Below are 16,677 nucleotides of genomic sequence, written 5' to 3'. Positions count from 1 at the left end.
GTTATTTTAAATACAGATATATATATATATATATATATATATATATATATATATATATATATATATGGCCCTTACTAAAAGAAAATATGAGTATTTCACATTGACAAAAGTACCGTAATCTCTATATAGCTAAGTGGAAAGTGGTGTCAGTGTAATTTTGCAGGCAGCAGTTTTGTCTTTTAATGGTTGCACTCATTCAGAAGAATAAAAAAATATCTCCTGAAAAATTAAAGCGTCTTTGTATTGAAAATGTCAGCCTCTTCAATGAATGCCTTCTACTCTTCTGACAGATTTGCCATCTACACATTTTCCTGAGTAATACTTGAATCATTGTAACAGACAATTTCAGTTCTAGGTCACTCCCTGCCATAGCAATTTTACAGTTATCTTTACACACTTATTAAGTCAATTGCTAAAATGGGAGTCAATTTGACTGTCTATTGGAGAGAAGCAAACAGAAAAAAATCTACTGATTAACAAAGCAGACCTACAAGTCCAATCAAGATAAAACTTTTGGGTTTCCTCTTTTGAGAAAAACAAGAAACATGATTCTGGAAAATGCATTGCAGGCCAAAAGGGGGTGAGATTTCATATGAACATGATGGCAGTGAAATTTTATATATATATATATATATATATATATATATATATATATATATATATATATAAAATTACTTAAAACATTACAATTTCATTAAAATAGGAGAACTAAATAACAACAACAATAATAACAACAATAATAATAATATTAATAATACAAAATAAAATAAAACAGCATGACAAAAAACTAAAATGGGGAACCTCCATCTGAGCATCTAGGCACAGAAGCCCATTCACCTGTAGCTTTGGGTTGTTGGGGTTTTGGAGCCAGTGCTGACCGGGTCACTGGCATCAGCCAAGAGACTGCTATACCCTGAGAATTCGGAGACTGGTGTCTGTATGCGGTGATTAACTTCTACCCCCGAGTCACTGCTGAAGGCCAGGGGCACTCGCCCCCCTTTAAACTGCACCCCAAAAGCCTGGGCAAAGTTTTCGATCTGATAAGGAACCTTGGCTGGGTCCAGGGTTGCCAGATCCTGCGATGTGGCCAGGGAGAATCCTCCGGTGGTGGCTGTGGCTCCGTTTTTCGGCCCTTGTGGATCCTTCTGACTGCCCAGATCAGGAGGCTGAGGTGTGATCTGATAGGAGTTGGCATTGGGGGTGTGTTGAGTTGGTGGCGGGGAGGCGTGCTGTTTGTCCAGCTGTTCCGTGAGCTCCTGGGAAGGTGTGAGCTGCTGTTGTGTGTGTGCAGACTGCTCCAAGCTGCTCATGTGGAAACCCTGCGGAGGTGATGAACCCTCTAGAAGACCAAAGTGAGACTTTGGCACAGAGGACAGGGAGGGTGAAGAGGATACAGGCTGTGAGAATGAGTACTCCAAAGGTGAGGAAGTATACACATGCTTGTCTGTGAGAATTGGGCAAGGCCCAGGAAATGGTCCAGTGATATTGGAGGCAGAAATTGGTATCGGGCCCAACGGGAAGTTTGCGGTCTGACTGGTCCGCTCTAGTGCCTGTAAAAGAAAGCGTGAGTACTCATTCATGATCACAGCTTTGTCTCCACTGTTGGGACTTGAGCCGGTGTCCTCAGGTCCCAGCGGGTCTGTGACATCTGTTGCGGGTGACTGTAGCTCTACATGATGGGGATCTGTGATGTCAAAAGTCACATCAGACTTGTGAGCGTAGTGGTCCAACAAGCTCTGCAGAACCTCATCTGGGATTCCAGACTTGTCCTGTTTGATATCTCCAAGAGGAGAGGAGTCCAGAAGCCCCAGTGCGGCATCACCATCCAGAACCCCAGAAACGACACCTTGAATGACCGTCGGTTGCGACTGCATATGACTGATGCCTACGTCGTAGTCTGATGCTCCAGTGCCTGCACCTCCACTGTTTGCTGCATGGATGTATCGCCTCTTCTTCAGAAACTGCATGGCATCATCATAGTTACTGCTGTTGGGGCCCATTTTGGCCCCAGACCCAGGAAGAAGCCCAAGGGTGTCCAAGCCTCCTCCCTCAGGCAACTCCAGGCTGCCTGGCTTTGATTGATTCATGGGGTGAGTAGTCTTTTCTAAAGACTTCTTGTTCCCCTTCTTGAAGGCCATCTTGGGAGCCTGGCCATGTTCCCCATGCACACTGGGGCTTTGCTGGGCAGAAGATGATGTAGTTGATACCCCATGGTTGCCGACTGAGCTAAAGTCATGAAGAGCAAAGCCATCAACCCCCTGATTCTGTGACACCCCCACAGCCCCGGCTGACTTCTTACGTTTGCGCTCACCCCCCTCTCCAGGATTTTTTGACTTGCCTCGTTTGCGGCCAGGTGTGGCCGCGTTACCCTGAGTGATTCCATAGCTGCCTTGGTCTCCTTCACCTGCTACACCCAACTCATCCTCCGCCCCATCCAAGCCCTTTTTTATGGCATCTCCACACGTCCGCTTGTGCTTCAACAATCGGTCTGTTCTGGAAAAATACTACGGAGGGTACACAAATATGAGAAACAATGTCAGTGTTACTTTTTACATTCTTTATTTTATTTCAGTCATATTTTTTTCTTGTGATAAAATGTAACATTTTGTCAAGATTTATTGATGTCATACTGATTTTAGATAATTTGACTGTCTAAAAAGGCATATATTTTTAATCAACAAAAATATAATTAATTCATGATATTGTGTAAAATGACAAAAGCATGTAAAACTGTAACAGGACAAACATTCATACAATGTAAAAAAATCATAAAATTTTTACACAGGTATCAAATGTAAAAACTGTACTTGTTTTGAAAACCTAGGCCCTGTTAATAATAGCATAGAGTGAACTTAAGTAGCTAGCTACTTTTCAGTTATTTTGATAATCGATTAATCTAACAATTATTAGAACAATTATTAAACTATTCAGCGATTAATGCACCAATGAATCAATCGCTCTTAAAACGTATTAAACGTGCTTACTAACAAAATCATACATCTAAATGACAATCACTGAATTAAAGGGGAAAAAATACTTTAAGTTTAATTCAGTAAAGAAATTAACTGCAAAAAATCCTATTGTAATCAAGCGTTTTTGTCTTTTCCATTTTTGTCTAAAAATCCTTAAAACAAGATACATTTACTTGAGAAGCAACATATAAGTTATTTAGAATGGCTTTCAGAGAATGTCTCTCAAGTATGTGTTTTGTGTATACTAGTGTATTTTTTCACTTGGTTATACTTCTGCAAGTGCAGTAAAGACAAAATATACTTATATTACTCTAAAAGCAAGTCTAAATATCTTATATGCTGCTTCTCATGTGAATGCATCTTTTTTTAAAGGATTTTTAGATATTTTAAAATATTTGTATTTTTATTATTATATTCAACATTCTCAGATAAAAAAAAAAAAATATTCTGCAGTATAGCTCCTCAAGAAAATGTACATTGCTTTAATGGAGTTTTAGATATTTATATTGGAAAACATGCCAAAAACAAACAAATAAAAAAAATATTTTGTTGCAGTGTATAATGAGGCGAAGACTACCTTCTCTCACATTTCTGTTCACTTCAATCCATCTTTAACTCCCAAAAAATAAACTCTCTCTTATTAATAAAGCCGCTGTGACATATATTATGATTCAGTAAGTCGCGAGCCATCATGTTATAATCTAGCTGCAGCAAGCGCACACACTCTGACTAGTTCAAATTCACATTTGCATTGACTTGGCCTGTGCAGAAGCAAGTTGTAATATTACGTTTCTGCTGGGGATAGAGCTGATTAATCTCAAATATTTATGTACAGTGCATCCGGAAAGTATTCACAGCACTTCACTTTTTCCACATTTTGATATGTTACAGCCTTATTCCAAAATTTATTAAATTCATTATTTTCCTCAAAATTCTACAAACAATACCCCATATTGACAACGTGAAAGAAGTTTGTTTGAAATCTTTGCAAATTTATAAAAAAAGAACAATTAACAAAAAATAAATAAATCACATGTACATAAGTATTCACAGCCTTTGCCATGACACTCAAAATTTAGCTCAGGTGCATCCTGTTTCCACTGATCATCCTTGATGTTTCTACAACTTGAATGGAGTCCACCTGTGGTCAATTCAGTTGATTGGACATGATTTGGAAAGGCACACACCTGTCTATATAAGCTCCCACAGTTAACAGTGCATGTCAGAGCACAAACCAAGCCATGAAGTCCAAGGAATTGTCAGTAGACCTCTGAGACAGGATTGTATCGAGGCACAGATCTGGGGAAGGGTACAGAAACATTTCTGCAGCATTGAAGGTCCCAATGAGCACAATGGTCTCAATCATCTGTAAATGGAAGTTTGGAATCACAAGGACTCTTCCTAGAGCTGACCGTCTGGCCAAACGGAGCGATCGGGGGAGAAGGGCCTTAGTCAGGGAGGTGAACAAGAACCCGATGGTCACTCTGACAGAGCTCCAGCGTTTCTCTGTGGAGAGAGGAGAAACTTCCAGAAGAACAACCATCTCTGCAGCACTCCACCAATCAGGCCTGTATGGTAGAGTGGCCAGACGGAAGCCACTCCTCAGTAAAAGGCACATGATAGCCCGCCTGGAGTTTGCCAAAATGCACCTGAAGGACTCTCCGACCATGAGAAACAAAAATTGAACTTTTTGGCCTGAATAGCAAGAGTCATGTCTGGAGGAAACCAAGCACCGATCATCACCTGGCCAATACCATCCCTACAGTGAAGCATGGTGGTGACAGCATCATGCTGTGGGGATGTTTTTCAGTGGCAGGAATTGGGAGACTAGTCAGGATCGAGGGAAAGATTAATGCAGCAATGTACAGAGACATCCTTGATGAAAACCTGCTCCAGAGCGCTCTGGACCTCCGACTGGGGCAAAGGTTCATCTTCCAACAGGACAACGACCCTAAGCACACAGCCAAGATAACAAAGGAGTGGCTACAGGACAACTCTGTGAATGTCCTTGAGTGGCCCAGCCAGAGCCCAGACTTGAACCCGATTGAACATTTCTGGAGAGATCTGAAAACCGACGCTCCCCATCAAACCTGATGGAGCTTGAGAGGTCCTGCAAAGAAGAATGGGAGAAACTGCCCAAAAATAGGTGTGCCAAGCTTGTAGCATCATACTCAAAAAGACTTGAGGCTGTAATTGGTGAAAAAGGTGCTTCATCAAAGTATTGAGCAAAGGCTGTGAATACTTATGTACATGCGATTTTTTTTTTTCTTCGTTTTTTATTTTTAATAAATTTGCAAAGATTTCAAACAAACTTCTTTCACGTTGTCATTATGGGGTATTGTTTGTAGAATTTTAAGCAAAATAATGAATTTAACCAAGAATAAGGCTGTAACGGGGCTTCTTCCAGTAGCGCTGTGAATACTTTCTGGATGCACTGTGTGTATATATATATATATATATATATATATATATATATATACATATGTAACTCAAGCAAGGATGTCATGATGCCCTTTAACTGTCAAATTCATTGTCATTGACTAAATCAAAATACCCTTCGTCAACAAACATTTCCGTCAGTAATTTTGTTGGCAAGACTTAAAGTATGACAGCTTGAAATTAGTTGAAAACTATGCGTGGTCTCCAGGAAACTAACCTGTTGGCAGGTATCACACTTGTATGGCTTTTCTCCACTATGTGTTCTCTTGTGTCTTTCCATGTGATACTTCTGAATGAAACGCATGTTGCACTGATCACAGCTGAATGGCTTCTCTCCTGGAAAATGAACAATAAGAGCAAAAAATAAATAAGCAGGCCAAACAATACAAATGGAGAGGAATTCATCTGCTTTGCAAAATTTACCATCAAAACAGAAGCTACAAAGTGTGATCAACATCTTGCAAACATATTAGCCAGAAATGAGGAAATGAAAGTTTTTGTGAACTTGAGGAACTTACCACTGTGAATCTTCTCGTGTCTCTGTAAAAGGTATTTCTGAATGAAGCTCATGTTACACTGAGTACAGCGGAAAGGCCTCTCACCTGTAAGGAAAGTTGACAAGTCAAGCACTGACTGTGTTTGTGGTAACTAAGAGTCATCAATGCAACATGATGGTTTTTGGCTGTGGCCAAGAACACCCCATAAATATTTACTCTATATTAGCATCATAATTTCATTTCTCTGAGAACAAGTACAAATAATTACAGCGATTACAACTGAATTGGCTAGCTGTGCCCATTATATTACTTCCTGTAATTAAATGTGTTAATTTTAGTTCATTTAGATATCCAAACTGCCAAAAAATATATTTCACTTGATTAATCTTGTAAGGCAACATTATATACGGTTTTGATAAACATGAAAAACCCATTACTAATCTGAGAAATTTTTTATATATTAAAAAAATAATAATTATTATTTAAACAGATCACCTCCAAAAACAAATATTATTTTTGTAAAAATAAAATGCCATTTGCATATTTTACAATATAGCCATTTTAAAACCTAATTACCAGGGCGACTGACCATTTTGTAGGAAGTATGTAGAGGTCTTTAATCTGTACCTGATACTGGCCATTAATCCTTTAAACAAGGATTTAAGTGTGAAAGAATACTAACCAGTGTGTATAAGTACGTGTCTGCGTAAATGATAGGAGCTCCTGAAAGCTGCATTGCAGTGCTCACAGATGTGTGGTTTGGAGTTTGGAGAAAAGCTACCTCCATCTGGATCCAGCATCATAGACTACATACAAAACAATATTCATCATTAGACACTAATATTAACGTTCTAATATAAGAGTTTCTAACAATACATTTTCTACCCAAGGAAAATCCTCTTTAGATTCAACAATAACAACAGCTGCGAGTAACACAAAGCTGTTATGTAAATGCTGTGCATGTTTGCACCTTCAACTCTCCTCGTTTCCTCCGTGTCTTGCTCTCTTGTCCCTCACCATTTGACCTTCGAACTTTCTTTCCTGAGGATTCTTTTACCAGCCGTCCTGCCAGCTGGAAGGTTAACAAACATAGAATGTTATTCAGTACGAGCAAAATAATTGGCAAAAAAGATAAAACATTCGGTCAAACAACACATCACAAATCTGTTTTTAGTTTTGTATGCATATTACATTAAAACTGAAACTGTATGAATGGGTGACACTGCAGTCTTCTATAAATACTCAACATCCTGGAAATCCTGATACTTCTAGACAGATTTGATTAAATAAAAAACAAATGTACACACACACATGATCCACCAGTCCCTATAATATGCAGAGTTGAAGAAAATCTAGTTTGAATATTTAAATTGTACCCTAATGCATGAATGTGGCAGAAGCTAGGGAGATAAATCTCTTATTTACGAGCCTTTATATCTGTCCCTGGAGATGAATCCCACTTTCCTAATTTTCGCACCCATCTACGAAATACAACATGTGGATTATTGACCAGCTGCACATTTAAATATTGCTTGACACTTGGGCATAACAAAACAAGAGACTGTTGAACAAAACAGTAAAAAACTTCCTGGAGGATTAAAATCTGAATGGTTAATACCATTTTACTTCAGAAGTTTATTGTGCATGTACAATAAAAGAATGAGGGAAAAACTGGTGTAAGGGAGATGTAAAATATCAGCAGATTGCTTTATTAATTCAGACTTGCAGGCAGCTAGCCAAAACAAACCTTTGCCTTGCCCTTGTCTTTTTAAAATGACCTATATTACAAATCCACTCACAGAGCGTGCATGAGAAACAGCTAATGAAAACCAAACATAATACAAAAGACTGAACCAAGACATCAGGCCTGTTATTTCTCTTTTACCTTATAGCCATAATCGCAAAATTAGCACAAGTTATCCTTTTAATAATGGAATCGTAAAAAATTACATAGATGCCTTTGGCTACTGCAGAGAGAGCCAGATGCATAGTCTCAATGCTTCAGTCTGATTTCCGTTCAGAGTGGATGAGATGTTCAATAAGTCTTTCTAATGATTAAATAGATTATTTTTGTGCCATATAACATTAGAAAGGACTTCATTACGATAGCATGAGAAGCAAAGGTGCTGTTTTGCATATGCCGTTACAGACATCTGAATGACTCTTCATATACTTGACCAAGTCAAACCCTTCTCATTCATCTCAACAGGAAAAAGATGACATCACTGACAGGAAGGACAGTTTATAGCCTACAGCTTTACTATGGAATGTACATGCAGCTTGGCTCAGGGTACAGCTGTCTGGTTCCTGCAATGCTTCATATCCAGATATTAACTTAAAAATCTGCCAGGAAAATGTTTTGATAAAATCAAAATGCTAAAAGAACACGCATTAAAATCCCAAGAACCAAATAGAATCTTCCAAGTTAGAATCAACATAACAGTTAAATGTGCCATATGTAACAATTTTTTTTAATATACAGCTTTTCTTTTTTGTTTTTTTTTGCCAATGTGTGAACGGCTTGTAACGCAACTTAAAAAATTAGCCCAACCCGGACTTCCTACGCTGCCTATTAAAGCCTGTAGACTGATTTTTATGCAAATGGTGCGGGACGCTTTTCCTGGGAAAAGCCATTTTTGCACACTCCCGAGAGCCTTGCCTCAGACAGTAATAGCTTCTCTTTTGCTATTCAACAGCAACAACAAACTGCAACACTTGGTAACATTATCTTAGAGATGGAATCCAGCAAATGTCCGGCTCCCAGCACAACACCAACTCCTACACAATCTCAAGAGTAGCCAAAAAACATTTATCTACTGAATCCCTTCTGGCTAAGCAGGAACATGATCATGGTCCAGCAAAAAACTAGAGTGAACATCGGCAGTGCATTTGATTCAAGAAGGAATGTTCTTTCCATTTTGGGGATCAAAACCGACCCAGAACAGGCGTTCTTCTTATCGGACAGGTAAGCTTACATAACTGCAAAGCATGTACTTTAGTCTCAAACTTTGTAGTAAACCAATCCTAACAGTGTAATTGTAATTATGCTACCTCATATGTCAGCATGATGCCGGTGGATCACGTTCAGTCTCTTTGTACATTACGTCATTGTTTTGGCTGATGCTCGCTTGCGTCCCATGGAATGCGTGCACAAGCGTGAGCAACAAGTAGCTGACTGCAGTTCACTTAAAGGCCACAGGTGCCATTAATAACAAGGGTTTCTGAATCTTAATAAAAACAATTTAATTGGGACCTCACTCGGGGTTGTGGCTGAGGGCCAACCAGTTCCTAGATGACAAAATTATAAAATATACCATTATACTAGCATCATATCCAAAATGTGGCTGCACAATTCATCTAAAAATTAAGATTACAATTACAGCTGCAAAAATGAACAATAACAAGTGTCAATTTCAGTATTCCATGTAGGTCTAAAATAAGTATATGTAAATTCTAGGGCTGTCAATCGATTATAGTTTTAATCTAATTAGTAACATTATTAATTACTCAAATTAACTAAAGTTAATCAAACATCAATATTTACTGAGGTCCACAAATAAAAAGTAATTTAGAATAATACAAATAATTATAAATATCATATAAAAGACTAGTAAATTTTATAATTTAAATATTTCAAATATATTACATCATATTGTTGTCAACAGACAAGCATTTGTAAAATACAAAAAGTCAATTTAAAAGTAAAAACTTTTTATTTCCATATCATTGAACCAAACCCTATTATTGGCCTATTTCCATCTGTTATTTATTAAGTTTGGTCTATGTACTCATGTGTCAAAAGGACATATTTGGAGCATTTGAGGCTATAATGTAGGAATATTCCTTATTACGGAATTGATGTACAGGTTGGGGCATGATTAATTGCGTTCATTTTTTAATGCACTATTTTTCCATATAATTAATCGCACTAAATTAATGAGGTAAATCGACAACCCTAGTAAATACTAAATAAAATCGCAAATACAATATCAAGGGAAATAATCAGCATTTATGATTTTTAACAATCGTGTTCTCCTATCCAAAAGTAACTTTGTTGGTATTTCAACAGACATTCGCTGACACACGTACGTTTCCAAGGCTGAGGTCGTGCACCACCAGGTTCTGATGGTTGCCCAGCGACACCTCCAGTAACTCCCCTCCACTTCGTACTCCAGCTCCAGCTCCACCCCCTGGGTAGAGGGGTAATCTGTAATCATGTTCAGAAATCTTCTCCTGTTTAATGCCCATGGCATGAACATAATCGCCCACACCTCCCATCATCCCCCCAATGCAACCTCCACCACCCATGCCTCCAGCATTAAACCCTCCACCACAGTCCGGCGAGTCTCGCTCCTTCTTGAGGATCATCTCGTGGGGCTGCAGGTCAGCCATAACCGTTTGACTGGCCAGGCGGGTGAAGCTGGTAACAGGGGGTAGGTGGCTGAACATGAGCATGCTCGGACCAAAACCTGACTCCATGCCACCACTGGACCGGAGAAACTCGTTGCCAAGTTTATCCTGGATCAGGCTCATGGTGGCTCAGAGATTTATCACACCAATGTCAATGCAGTAACAATGGGTGATGGGGTCCACTTCAATGCAAGACCACCTCACTCATCCTAAAGGAATAAAAAAAGACAGCAATTATCATGATTATGAAAGATTAAATTAATATTGAATATGATACTGCACTTTAGTGATAGGCCAATAGAGAATATCAACATTGGCCTATAAATATACTTGCTAAGCAAATTAACACAAGTGGAAATTCAGCCTATTTGCAAAATCTACTAACAGTCTAAATGAAAAGTGCAAATTTCCTGCTATCAAATATTTCAAAAGCATTTTAAGTAGGCCTAAATATTGTGCAAAATCAATGTTCATTTCAATACAGGAAATGTGTAAATATTTTTCAATAAATTTAATCTGCAATCTAGAATTATTTTGCCATTTATTTTACATTAATATTCTTAAATTGCAAGGTGAAACTAAAGTTTCAAGAGGTGATAGATCATTTGGATTCAATTTTTTTTTAACTTGATTCTCCCTGGTACATTTTGCTAAGTGGGGCAGCCAGGACAATTTGACCACCTATTATATACTTTGTAAGCTTTCTGTACAGAAAGTTTTTGGTGATGTTTCAGGTGTTAGAAATTTGTGAAAATGTCACTGCGGACAAACTTAGGAACAGTAGACGTATGCTTGTTTGGTCCAACTATTAAACGCTTATCTGGATTAATCACATACGTTAGTGGGTCAGACACAAAAGAGAGCCTGCTCATATGGCCTTCAGTGAACAACACATGCTCTTTCCATCTTCTAAAAACAAAAACTAATCAGCAAAAAACAATTCACTGTTATGACTTTTGATAAGGGAGTAAAGTACAGTAACACAGAAGATCAAAAGAGGTCATTTGGTTAACACAGCAGATCACAAGGGCTTCTGGACAGGCTTTTATTTCAAACAGTCTTGGTTAATTTGTACCGAGATGTGTTTCCTTCCTAAAATATAGGTCATCACCTGACTAGAATTTGGAATGCTAGTGGATGATGTCCTGTGGGACATTCTTCCAAATCTCTCATATTCTGTGCAGCCATGGCTTTTGACTTGGATTAAAAAGTAAAACAATCACACAGACCTATGTTAATCTATAATGTTTTTTTTTAATTTTTTTATTTAATGCAGGCATTATCATGAGTTTGAATGGCGGGGATCGAGCTCAGCTTCATTATGTCACCATGAGCAGCTTGTGCGCTTTGTTTACTATAACAGTTGAACAGATTATCGCTTATGCAAAAATAACAAGCCCCAATTTTCAATAGTACATTATTTTTACTACAATACAATGGTGGCAACTAGATATCAGCCACCACTGCCATCAGAATAACTAAAAACAACAATACAGCTTCAATGAAATAAAATGGTAATTATGGTTTTACACAGTTAAAAACAACTGTACATGGTCCAAAACTATGGTTAGCATTTATGTTAATGATATGACGTTACGGACCACTGCAGTCTAGTCTCACTCACTGTGTCTGTGTGCGTGCGCATGGCGAAGATATGTGATGTTTTCTGAGAGCCAATGGCTCTTCTCTGGATTCCTGCGCCAACCAATGATTCATACCTTTCATTTCCCGTAAAAAGGCTTCATGACTGGATATAAAACAGATGCACTGCGTAAGTCAGAACCAGGACTTGACCACAGCTGAATAAGCTCTTCATGTTCAATGCAAAAGATGAGGACAATCAATCAATGTGGTGCGTGGATACGTCATATCCCATATTTATTTAAACTCAATACTCCCTCACTCAAAACTCCTGTGTTATATATATATATATATATATATAGCACAGTAGTATCCAAGTTTAAATGACAGTACAATGTATTTTATCTTGTGCAACAACACACCGCCTCTCGGTTCTTTGTGTTCTGAGTGCGCGCATTCGGCACGCGACGAAGATAATATGTAAATAGCTGGAGTGCATATGTTAGCCAACTGAGCTAGCTCATCAATCAGACAAACATAAATCATTTATTTTCACACTCAAATCAAAATGAGCCACAACCTCGGGGGCGCAGTGGCCATATAAGCGAAAACCCCACAGCTCAGTCGTATGGGTGCCTGAGGTCTCTCGTGTGAAAGTGGCCAGTAGAGTTTTAAGTTGTTGTTGGTAGTGAGGCTGGACCGTTATGGTGGAATCCAACTTCATGCCGACTCACAAAGGGCCTCTCCGCTAACACGCTAGCTATCAGGCTAAGCGACGCATAACAAATAAATTGCATTGACGAAGTGTGGGGCATGCCATATACACGTATTAAATGACAATTATATGTGTATATACACACGATCGTTAAAAACAGAAGAACTTTGCAGAACTGGGGATTTGTTTTATATTGTACCCTCAAGACAATAAATTACGAAATATAGAGTCGGCACAATGGCTGCGCAGGATATAGCGCTTACCCATAACAAACAGCCCCACGCAACTCCAACTAACAACTGAAGCCCCGCGTCAAGCTAGCGGCTACATGCTACATTCCGTCTCTGCGCTGCGCTTTGTTGTCTGCATTACTCGCGTGCGCCTCTCCGCCGCTTCAAACTTCACGCAAAGCTCATCTCTACATTTCGCTTACCAGTGCATGTCCACCGTTTGCTCTCTCTATGCGTATTTCCCCCCCAAGGACGTTTGTTTTAATCTTCAGAGTCCAAACATTGTTCTCCCGTAGCTGCAGCGTTCCTCCATCTTGTCTGCGCGCGGGGAACTGTGGGTACGGTGGACGGGGTCCTGTGAGGAGACAGAGATACTGAACCAGGCCATTAGAGCAGCGTCCGATAGTGAACTATTACACAGAGGGATCACAGTCACACAGTAGACTAGATCTAGCGGGTGCAGTTGTGGAGATTTTCACTAGCGGCTAGGGCGCTGGATCGACTTTAAAGGAATAGTTTATTCTCCAAAAGCGCTTGATTTTCTCCAACGAAATTCTACGGGAGTAATGTGTGTTTGAAGATTTTTTAGCAGAATTTCATAAATTATACAAAAAATATAAAAACGTTGTTGCTGGGTCACTTGTCATAATGACACAATGTACCAAGAGAGGATACACGCAGTGTTTTTTCTTTCTTTTTTGTCTTTTAATAAATCTTGAGAAGAGCGTGCTATGAATTAAACTGTGACAGTCCTCATTCCCAAATGAACATGTATAACATCAGCAAGGACACTACATGTGCTCCAAGGTAAATTAAAACTAATAACTTAACGTTAATCCATTTGTGTATTGATTCAGTTCATAGTAGAGGCGATAGTAAAGAGTTCACCGCATAGTGATTGTTTTATGTGACTTTATAATTAGTTTTGTTCACTCACACTAATGTTATCAGGTATATCCTTAGTGAATGGTCAATTGAAACAGTGCAGGCTTTTAGATGATGATTCTTTAATGGAGACCGTGGTTGACAGGTACTCAATCCTGGTATCATTATACATCATTGAGACATTGTATTTTCATTTTCAAAACCGCTAAACCCATTGTGTCTGGTTTGTGTACAGCGCTCTCATGAGCTTCTCTCATGAACGAGCTAAGGGGACTCGGGATAACAAGATTTATAGTGCATAAGGACTCATTTTGGTCTTTTTCTAATCGTATTGCTTCAGAAGACATGGATTAAACCACTCATTAAAACCACTCATAAAAAGTTAAAACACCCATTGTCCATAATTCTAAAAAATGTAATGTTTGATTTATTTTATTGTTGTCGACATGGAAATGAACAATTCAGTGAAGAAGAAAAAAATTATAATCAAAAAGCTCTTAATTAATTAGACTTAACACTTTCTGAGAACAGATATTGTGTCCCTTAAAAATTAGACAGGATTTGGAAAGAAAGAAAATAAGAAAGAGACAATTAAATAAGATATGAGAATATTTTAAACATGAGGTTAAAAAAGGATGTGCCAATAAACGAAAGAGTTTCAAAGAACATGACCATTTAGTTGGTAAAAAAAAAAAAAACTTGCCCAGAGATGCCCCTGCCAGATGAATGGCCCTTTCAGATGCTGGCTGTCTCTCCTAATTGTCTTATGACCCAAATAACTCAGACTGAGAGAAATAATGCAAATTGTGAGGGTACAATTAAAAATAAACATTTAATTGAAAGGCCAAGAGGACTTTACCCTTCATCCAAATCCCACAAGATAACACACCATTGCAGTCAACAGTGGCATATGAAATCTCTCCTGTTTAATGTTTAAATATGCATTAGGAACATTCTCATCAAATCTTGTAGTCATTGGTTAACATGTTTTGTCATCGAGAGATCTGTGTTAATCAAGGTTCATAGCATGTCTTTTTTTATAACATCTCAGTATAATTCATTTGAAAAATTGTTATGACTACGATCAGACAATAGTACATACAGTATGCTACTGCTCATCACCAACCACAAGAAACTATTGTGTCTATTCAGTATATACAAAGACCCATACATTACAAGTTCCATAGTTTCTTTTACATAACTGTATACTTTATGAATGCAATACAACTATAAATAGAATGTAAAGGATGCACTCAGAATGTATTTAGACATACATACATGCTTGCCCAAGAAAAAAAAAAAAAGATGTTGTAACAGAAATTAAAATGATAATTATCATCAGCTGTAAGAGGAATTAATAAACATGTTAAGGGGGTTATGGCCAAGTAATGGTGAGAGAAAGAATAATTTGGGAAAATGAAAAAAATATTTCTGTTGTTGTCTGATAGCTTAGCTCAAATGATATGAATAGTTCATGACTTATATTTAAGAAAACCTGACAGGTCATGTGATATATAGAAGTCATAATTTCTTACAGTTCATTCATTATTCAAGCGTTAGTGAGTATTAATACATTAACTGCCCTCTATCTCGTTGGCTCTGTGATTCTATTCCTATCATACCTTTTTATTTAATATCAAAAACCAACTGAAAGGTTTTATAACAGTGTCTGGTTCTCTTATATTCTATGACATGTTTCATTTATCGTGAAATGAAGAATACAGTCAATCACCAAGCATAAACATAAGACCATATAAGACCTAAATTCATTTGGAGTCTTGTTGTCCTCTCTGTTGTATGTGTATTGGAGCATTGCATCACAACAGAATACTCAAGGACATGTTATCAGACCAAGTAAAACTGTCTAATTTAGAATTCCATGATCTATACCCATCATCACAAGTAATTATACCCATCATCACACTTTTTTTGCCTTTCTTTTATGGAACATTACTGTAAATGTGTGTTGTCTAATATATTTTGCATTCAGTGACCTGGATGGGCTGGCAAACTGGACTCTTCTTATCTTTTTCTGTTTCTGATTAAACATTATTCTAAAGCTAACATATTACAAATGTACTGTCATTTAGATAGAAATGCAAAAACTACAGTACATCCATAATCTGTATATTAATTGTGTCTTAGTTTTTGCATTAAAATATCTTACTCTATCACTTTTTCGAACTCATCCTTGGCCATTTGTCTGATTTGCACAAAATGTGTTATACATTGTTTACAGACCCTCCTGACAAAAAAATTAAAAACATTTTGATTTGTGAAGTCATTCGAAATATATAAGATAATTTGTTTTTGGGTGTGATCTATAATGACTAATGGCCTGTATCTTCTGAGCACAATAATCAAACTTAACAAAACCTAAAACAAATGAACAAAAGAACATTCTGAGGTCACATGCAAAATGTCATGAATTTCTAATGCTAGGGGGCATGAGAAAAATAAGGAAATCCTATTTGGGCAATTGCGTGACCAAATGTGTCCACAACATTCACAAATCTATTATCTCCAGTTTGGTTATTTTGGTCATACACACCAGGACATTCTGAATTCACATGCCAAATTTCATTAATTTCTTGCTGTACCAATTTTGTCCACTAGTGGGGGGCACAAGATAAGAAATACTTGAAAATCTTCAAACCCTTCAATTAATTCACTTTACTTTTATGTTTGTAATGTGTTAAAGAGGTCATGTCATGAGAAATCAAATTTCCCTTGATATTTTTACATATAAGCGGTAATTCTTCTAAAAAAAAAACATACTGTAAATTTCAGAACTTAAAACTCAACGAAGAAGATCCCCAATGCAATAAAAACCATTTATGGAAACCAAGCTGCAAAAATGCCTCGTTCCCTACTTCCATGACTTCCCTACATTATTTGATGGCAGCCTCTACAGCAAAAAAATATCAATACCTATTTTACGTCATCAC

The 16,677-nt window shown here is 37.7% G+C and overlaps 1 protein-coding gene across 1 annotated transcript; it reads right to left on the bottom strand.

The window, feature by feature from the left end:
* Positions 1-707: 707 nt before the first annotated feature.
* On the bottom strand, positions 708-13,165 carry LOC127652664 (zinc finger protein 281-like). The gene is made up of 7 exons (XM_052138950.1): positions 13,048-13,165; positions 9,998-10,527; positions 6,879-6,980; positions 6,591-6,714; positions 5,930-6,013; positions 5,629-5,747; positions 708-2,504 (listed from the first exon to the last, which is right to left on the bottom strand). Exons 2-7 carry the CDS (start codon positions 10,439-10,441, stop codon positions 834-836), a joined length of 2,544 nt encoding a protein of 847 aa, XP_051994910.1. The 5' UTR covers positions 10,442-10,527; positions 13,048-13,165; the 3' UTR covers positions 708-833.
* Positions 13,166-16,677: the final 3,512 nt, after the last annotated feature.

The sequence above is a fragment of the Xyrauchen texanus genome, chromosome 12, assembly GCF_025860055.1.
Source record: "Xyrauchen texanus isolate HMW12.3.18 chromosome 12, RBS_HiC_50CHRs, whole genome shotgun sequence".
In the NCBI taxonomy this organism is placed as follows: domain Eukaryota; kingdom Metazoa; phylum Chordata; class Actinopteri; order Cypriniformes; family Catostomidae; genus Xyrauchen; species Xyrauchen texanus.
The sequence above is the reverse complement of the archived record's forward strand: the minus strand, read 5'-3'. Positions and strand labels throughout refer to the sequence as shown.

What these genes read in the sequence shown, in the direction of transcription:
- LOC127652664 (XM_052138950.1), bottom strand. Translation starts at nt 10,441, where the DNA reads ATGAGCCTGATCCAGGATAAACTTGGCAACGAGTTTCTCCGGTCCAGT. An exon ending in GGAAACGAGGAGAGTTGAAG is followed by an intron (nt 6,715 to 6,878) that starts GTGCAAACATGC and finishes TTTTGTATGTAG; the next exon opens with TCTATGATGCTGGATCCAGA. An exon ending in ACACGAGAAGATTCACAGTG is followed by an intron (nt 5,748 to 5,929) that starts GTAAGTTCCTCA and finishes TTCATTTTCCAG; the next exon opens with GAGAGAAGCCATTCAGCTGT.